Raw genomic sequence first — 8756 nt, forward strand, 5'->3', positions numbered from 1 at the left:
TGTTCAATAAAGCTAGGTAATTGTATTTTGATATTTCACTTGTGCGTACATTCTCTTTCGAATGAGAATGATTGTTGTTTTAACTTTGCTCTAATTATATTCTTTCTCTGTTCAATAAAAAATATGTTTGTCACTTTAGTTCGGGGATCTCTTTTCTATGAGATATGTAGTTTCCGTTTGTATTTGTTCATGGGTACACTTTCACTAGAGGCATAGCTTTACTGAAGACATGACATCCTAAAAATATCAGTTTGTGAACTTTAACAAGAATGTGTTAGTATGTGTAAGGTTAAATATAATAATAAGTTATAGTTCATTTTGGTAAACACACACACACACACACACACACACACACACATATATATATATATATATATATATATATATATATATATATATATATATATATATATATATATGTATATATATATGTATGTATATATATATGTATGTATATATACATATATATATGTATATATATATGTGTGTATATATATATATATATATATATATATATATATATATATATATATATATATATATATTACAATGGACATGGTGATATCAGTTTTCAGGTAAGACTAAAGTATAGAAATTTGCGATATTTCTAATGGACTGACCTAGTTTTCTGATGTTTCTGTGGGAAATTGCATAAAGTTGATTGGACTGTTGTTTTATCTATTCATTTTGTTCCATTATGTTATGAGTTAAATGTTGCTAATATTTGTTTCGTCGAGGTATGTGAATGATTATTGGCTACATTTTTGTTGGAAATCATAATTTTTGTAAATGATGTTGCTGTTCCTATCATCACTCTTGTACATAACTGAATAGAATCGCCAATGACGACGATGTCAATCAAATAATTCCGACAGTTATACCCGGATTATGGAAATATGTGGGTTTTGTTGTTTATAGTTAACCTTTTATTTAAAAAAACGATGTAAGTTTGAGATGGAGGTATATATTACATGTACGGGTTTAGATTATGGTATGAAATGATTATTGGTCGTCTTTGAGTGGGAAGCTATGAGGATGTGTCTTTCTTAAATTTTTTGTATTTTGGTTGGGTTTGTCTGAGCTATATCGTTTCAGAGTTGAGTAGGTAAGGTGATAATATTTTGTATGTTGAGAAGATTCTTATATATTGGGGAAGAGTTTTGGTAAGTGATCGCGAGTTCCTTGTAACCTATCGAAACGCATGACGTCTTTACGTCTGTAGGTGGAATAATTCATTGTAATGGCATGGTTTTGTTCATTGTGGGATTTGTCGTTGTGTTTTCTTTGGTTTGTCTTATTTCATTGTGTGTTGGCTTTGGGTGACTGCCTGTGAAATTTCCTCGGGGTGGAATGCGTTACGAGGGGTTGTGCTGAAAATCTTAAGTTGAACATTTTGTCTGAGGTTAATGTGATATTGAGTTGTTATATATATATATATATATATATATATGTATATATATGTATATATATATATACATATATATATGTATATATATGTATATATATACATATATATATATATATATATATGCTAATTATTTGAGCACTTGATGGCAGAAGTGATAATGTAGCTTATATTTCAAAGGTGTATTGTCTTTAATGTTTATATAGAATGAATTTAAAAAAATATCTCGTAAGTATAGTGTGTCAAAGGCACTGGAAGAAGTTTGTTATTTAATTGTTGAGTTCTATATATCTGAGGTTTGATATACCTGCATGCTGTTTGGTATTATATATCTGTTATTCGTAGTATGTGTTTGTGTTAGTTGTTGGTTGATACGTATAGGCATTTTTGGTAGATCTATGTGGATTGGAGATTTTGTTGTATATCATTTACTTTACATGTTGGATGCTGCGTAGATTTGAAGAATTGGTGATCAGTTTTTGTCTTGTCATGTGGGATATATTTAATGCATTGTTTATTTAATATTTGTATGCACTTATTGGTTTGTTTGTGACATACTATTTGTATTGAATGTGTTTACATGTGTACATATTTTGGGAAAACAGGGTATTTTACGTGACAATAGCTGAAGAGTAGTGTTGCTTGGGAAGTTTGGATAGCGCTGTGGGTAACTGGAGACTGACGGTGGACTGAAGGTGTTGATTCGTAGGTGATATTGTTGACCGTAAATATTGCTCGGATTGCAATTTTCGGTTGACACTTGATGTGTCTCGGGAAGAGGTAGGAGGTGGGTAGAGTTGAAAGATGGTGAAGTGCTGAGGAGGTCAAGCAAGGAGCTCAGCGTATAGGAAGTTCCAGGTTGTGGGTGCAAGGGGTGTTGAGGTGGTTAAGCTGGTCCGAGCTTAACCGTCGCGAAGTTCCTGTCCTCGCTGGTCATGAAGGGGGTGGAGGTGGGCGGAGGGCAAGCTCTTGTCCGGCTCCTGAATTATAAATAGGAAATTAGTGGGAGTTGATGATTTATACTCATAATGACTGGTGACGTTTCATGGGTCTTTTCTATGAGACTTGCATTTGTCGTTTTTCTCTATTTTGTTTATCTTGAGTTTTTTTTTCCATGAAATTTGTACCTGTTATTTTTCTCTTTTTTTTTCTTCATTCTCTTTTCTATGAGACTTATATCTGTTCTTTCTTCAATCTACTTTATCCTGAATCTCTTCTCCATGAAAATCATATCTGTTCTTTCCTCAATTTCCTTTATCCTGAGTCTCCTTTCCATGAGACTTATATCTGTTCCTCTCTCACTTTTCTCTTTTATAATATTTTTCTTGCATTGCAACTTTTGCATTCATAATCATTGTACCCTGTAATTATGATAGAGGGTGCCAACATCAAAACCTAGTTATGATCTTAGATCTAAAATAAATTTCCATCAACGCATGCATTCACATCATAAGTGTATGGCATCTATTCTTGCCATGGGAAATAGTGTCCTTGGTATGTGTTTTTGCCAGAGCCTGCAGGAGCCCCCATACGTTTGCTACGTCTTCTCGCCAAGGTGTATTATTGCAGAATGAATGTTTACTTTTTTTACGCACTTTTACGGGATTGGTTTATAATTATGACGTAATTACCGGTATAACGCAATTTATGACAACCATTATAATGTAAATAATTGATGACCTGATTCACCTACACGTTTGGCATATCTTCTTGCCGTGGGTATGATATTGCCTTTTCTTATTTTTCCAAAAACTTACAAAAGAAAAATTAAAGAAGAAAAGAAAAAGAAAAACTAACTCTGAGCACCATAAAACTAATACAGTTGCTGCTGTATCAATCCACTTCCTCCTTTCCATTTTGGTAGAAAAGACTGAAGAAAATTGATATTTAAGCTCTCATATATTGCCCATCTATGGATTATTTGCATAATGACAGCGCGCTAGGGGGTACTGTATCTATCCATCTCCAAGTTTTTGATGTCATAATTCTCTATATCGAAAGTTACTAAGGAAGGATTGGTGAACAATGGAAAAGGTACAAGTTTCCATAAAGAAAAGATTTCTGTAGACTACAGAGGTGGGTGTACATATACTATATAAGGTTAGACAGAGTTCTAAGAGGGAACAATAGAATCAGATTTTCGCACTCGAATATATTGGTGCTAACTCCATCAAGAGATCAGTCTCGGAGAGAGCTTGTACTAACACGTGTGGCGGAATCATTCTTGAAGATATTTTGTTTAATGCTACGTATAATAAGTCTTGGAAGAGATCTCTAAATATGGAATTAAGGAAATAAACTTTTTGTATTCTAATAAATAAGAGAAGTCACATTTATCTGTTCTTTCGTCACTAACTTTAAGTTATTAATATGTCCTATCATGCTATACATCTTTGAATCCAATTCACTCAATTGATCAAGGTTCAATATCTTGTGAGGTAGCAGAACCAAAGAACATTTTTTACAGAATACCTGCAAGGTCGACTAGGTCACATTTTGATTGTGCTATATTCTGGGTAGTGCCTGCCTTGTGTGTTCTGAGATATAAAATTTCCATAAGTTTTTTCATCTTCCTGGCAATCCTGTTGAGTTTTGTCAGAGACGTGAAAACAGTGGGTCACCATTAACTGTGCAAAATCCAAATGGGGTAGTGTTACTTGTGGAGTACCCCAGGGCTCTGTTTTTGGGTCCCTTACTGTTCATTATATATATAAATGACTTGGATATTGGGATTGATAGTGTGATTAGTAAATTTGCGGATGACACTATAATAGGACATCATATTAGGTCGGGGAAAGATGATGAGATACTGCAGGAGGATCTTAATAAATTTATTACATGGTCGGTGAAATGATAAATGATATATGTATTTCAAATGTACTTCAATATCTCAAAGTGGAGTGTACTAAACATAGGTTTACATAACCCAGAAAACAGGAATAGCTTAGATACTACCGTTTTAGAGAAAACAGAATATGAAAAGGACTTGCGAGTGTTAGTGAGTCCTAACCTTATATACAGGAAACAGTGCATTACTGCTAGGTATAGGCTTAGCATGACATCAAGATTCATTGCTAGGACGATTACAAACAAAAGTTCAGATATAGTTACTAAACCCTATCTTGTGATAGTAAGATCCATCCTTGACTATACGGTGCAGCTTTGGTCTCCGTCCTATAAAGTGGATATAATTACATACGAATATGGTTCAATATATTTAGCTTTGAACTTGTTGTCTCCATGAGGTGGCCTCTTCATTACAATATCCCCTTGATGTAAGTACCTCTCAGTTGCTTTCCAGTGATATTTTTCTTTCATTTCTCTTTGAGATGACTTAAATTTCTGTAGTTAGATTGTTTCATTCTGTAACATCATATGGTAACTACATATCAGTACCAGTGGTCAAGTTGATTAATCCATTCACCTGAATTTGTACTTGGGGGTAATCAATCCGGCCAAGTGCCATATAGTTACTGTGACAAAGGGCGTAAGATTTCCAAAAAATGTCTGTTTGTTCTCTACTAAACCGTTTCGTAGTTGCTGTGACAAGGTGTGCAAAATTTTCAAAATCTTTTTGTTAGTTCTCTTTACTAGACCGCTTCCTTAAGTGTGGTTTGTGATAGTAAGAATGTATACTTTCCTTATCCCCTGAATTCTGTTACATTATCGGACTTTTTGGGATGATGCATTGACAAAATACATTATATATTAATACTTTTGATACTTCTTCGGCTGTCTTATTTTTTATAGGAACCAGTACGGTAAATTTTCAGAAGTCAACAGCGACCAACACGTATTCATATACTTTACTATTTAAAGGTATCTTTAGGGGTATGGTGAGGCTAGCGTATGACAATGTTCTGATGTGTTATCAAAATATTGTAGAGGGGTTGACCACTTGTGTCTCATCTGAGCACAAATAGTACAGTGATATAAATAATTGATAATATCTTTTTCCATGATTCGGCCCATGAGACTATCGTGTTGCATTCTCAGAACCTTAGGTACTAAAAAGGATGGAATGACAATCTGTCGTGATCCTACGATTTTTTTTTTTTTTTTTCATCAGAAAATATTCTAAATATAGTTCTTCGAAAGGAATATGAGTACTCTTGGGAGTAAAGAGGCCTTCTGACTAAACAGTAAATTACATTTTTACAAAGTTCATCTTTCCTCTGTTATTCACATAACATTAACATTTGGCGTTGTAGAAATTGTTGAAATAAATTTCCCACTAAGTGCATCAGATAACTTATTTCCTTTCCCTTCTACATGATGAAGCTCTAGGCTGAATACCAGTATGGTTTCATGCCATATAGGAACCCTACTTAAAACTGTTTTATCTTTGAATAGATTTCCGCTGGTAGACGATACACATCACACACACACACACACACACACACACACACACACACACACACATATATATATATATATATATATATATATATATATATATATATATATATATATATATATATATGTATATATATATATATATATATATATATATATATTATATAAAATAAAACCACTTGGAAAATAAAATGAAAGGTTATCGAACGTTTTCGTCTATTTAAGACATTTTCAAATGTACAACATAAGGAAACAGTGACAATATCTATACAAATGAGAAACATTAGGGGGAATTAGGACAGGTCCATTGTGACCTTACTCGCTTAACACTGCCGGACATTTGACCCAGCTACTGTCAATTTTGTTTGTTATAAAGTTGTCTAATTTATACATTCCCATACTCATATTCATATTGTTCTCAAATGAAGCTTTAATATAACATGATTCTATGATATTTCTCTCCTTAATGTCCTTACAGTTTTGGGATAACACAGTTTTCTTTGTGTTATCCCCATCAGTGCAATGATTAAAGTCCCTTAAATGTAAAAACAACCCACTTGAAACTTGCCCTTTTCTGATGTTACATTTATGTTGGTTTATTCTCAACTTTAAATCCTTGCCTATTTGTCCAATATAATTAGTTACAATTTTTGCAAGGGATACTATAAACACAGCCTTCACTACAAGCAGGTGAATTTTTAATCAACCGGCTTTTAACAGTGTTGTTATTTATTAAGACAACTTGAACACCAAATTTATCAAAAGTATGACTTAAACTAACTAGATTCTGATGAAAAGGGAGAGTTAGAATATTCTTAAAACTGAATTGTTGTCTATGAGTAAGACCATAAAAAGATTTATTTGTTGTGTTTTGAGCCAAGTCAATTAAATGTTTAGGATATTTCAATTTATTACCAATGTTTCAATTTCTTGATCTAGAAATTCTGGGCAACAAACTCTAAAGGCCCTTAGAATCATGGAAATGAATACTGACACTTTAGTCTTAAGGTGGTGATAAGAATAATAATGAATATAAGAAAGGACATTGGTAGGTTTCCTGTAAACATCTAATTTAAACTTATTTCCAAACCTATAAATCATAACATCCAAAAAGGGCAGACTATTGTTCTGTTCAATTTCTTTAGTAAATTTAATTTAGTAAAAGACTCGAACATCCGCTAGCACGTGACAAGTGATAGTGACTTAACCGATTGCGCCATCAAGAGAAATGTATACTTACCGTAGTGGCGGCCGGGAATTCTACCATTGCGCCATCGAGTCGCATGTGTGTGTGTTTGTGTGCGCGCGCGAGCGCGTGTATATTTAATATTTTTATTGCTCACCCCACTAGTTCTATTATTCATTTTGTTTGTTTATTTGTTTTGTTTACTTTTATTTTTTATTATTACTATTATTATTATTACTATCATTATTATTATTAATATTATTATTATATATATATATATATATATTTTCGTTTCTAGAGTTGGCTTCGATGAATTATTGCGATAGAGCTGGTCATTTTTCACGTCAAGAAATGCTAATCATTAAAAAGATGATAATTTCTTTATAAGGCTTAATCATTCTTCCTTGGTACTTTTGTCTTTTGCTAAATGAGAGAGCACTCTAGAAGCTAGACATATATCTTTGGTCGTATTGATATTAACAAATACCGCTCAGATGAGAGGGAGGGTGGGAGGGGTGTGGAGTGTATGTAGGGATGAAATGGGTGGGAGTGTTTTTATGCCTTTCCCTTTTTGGCTACCTCCCTTGTAAGGGGGGAAAAGCCTTGGTATATGTATGTATGTTTGAAACTGGAGAGGCGAGATTCCGTTGCTACCACCAAGTATGAATTCATTTTTGGGATTGAATGAAGTCCTTGTCGAATATTTTACTATTGCGAGCAAGATGTATATATTTATAAGAATGAGAGCACCTGATATGTGTGGTTCTGCTCCAAAATTCTCGTAATTTCTATTCATTTTCTGAAGACAGACCATGACAACGGGCGGTTGTTGCCATCTACTGAGTCATGCATTATTATGAATACATCAGCTATGCAACTGGGTAAGATCGTTGAGAGAGGCCATGACTATTTTTCACTCCAATAGGTGACGTAATTAGTACATTCACAACGTAATGCACTAATACACATGCATATTACATTCACACATTGAGAAATAGGTCCTGGGAAATAGTAGGAGGTAAGTAATTATGAGTACAACTCTGCGGCTGCGCGGCTCGTATACATCAGACTTAACGACATTTCTTCAACAGCTGCGACAGCTTCGCATGCCAACGAGGAAGGCTACAGGACCATTGTGGTCGACGACGCTTGCAGAGGGGTCTCTGAGGAAGAGATTGAGAGCGCCAAGGGCAGGTTGACCACCAACCATTGCCTCGTCATTCCGTCCTCACAGGTACCAGTAGACCCTTTGAGTAAGTGTGTATGTGCGCGTGTGTGTATGTGTATTTACCTAGTTGTGTTTTACGGGAAGGGGAGCTATGCTCGTAGTGTCCCGTCTTCATATCTTATTTTGTCTAAACTGTTTTTCAATTCATGTATTGTTTTTGCACACACCACTTTCTCATCTAACTTGTCCCATGTGTAAATGTGTGTGTGTGTGTGTGTGTGTGTGTGTGTGTGTGTGTGTGTATCTTTCAGCATCAATTTGTTACTTAGAATATTGAATAGTGTTTGCGCACACTGTTTCTTTATCTAAATTATCAATTACTCTATGTGGAAGCTATTTTTTTTCAGATCTCTTCCATAGTTATCCTTTTTGAGTTTCTTTTCGTGTCCTCTTGTTTTTCCATTGTCCTATTTTGATAAATCATTCCTATCTAGGATTTCCATTCCTTTCCTGATTCTATTAATAGTCAGCAGATCTCCTCTTTCTCTTCTTTGTTCCAGAGTTGGTAATTCCAACTTGGACAATCTTTGTTCGTATGTTAATTTGGAGAGAGTTGGTGTGTGTGTGTGTGTGTGTGTGTG

The 8756-nt window shown here is 34.2% G+C and overlaps 1 protein-coding gene across 2 annotated transcripts in view; it reads left to right on the forward strand.

Moving 5' to 3' along the window:
- The window catches only part of Naam (Nicotinamide amidase), a 72977-nt gene that overhangs the window by 61517 nt on the left and 2704 nt on the right, over window positions 1–8756 (forward strand). For both annotated transcript variants that reach the window (XM_076190512.1, XM_076190511.1), the window contains exon 8: window positions 8039–8181. In XM_076190512.1, coding sequence (XP_076046627.1) covers window positions 8039–8181 — 143 coding nt within the window. The remainder of the gene's footprint in view (window positions 1–8038; window positions 8182–8756) is intronic.

This window comes from Oratosquilla oratoria, chromosome 9 (genome assembly GCF_046742065.1).
Source record: "Oratosquilla oratoria isolate Oo_2021 chromosome 9, ASM4674206v1, whole genome shotgun sequence".
Classification (NCBI taxonomy): domain Eukaryota; kingdom Metazoa; phylum Arthropoda; class Malacostraca; order Stomatopoda; family Squillidae; genus Oratosquilla; species Oratosquilla oratoria.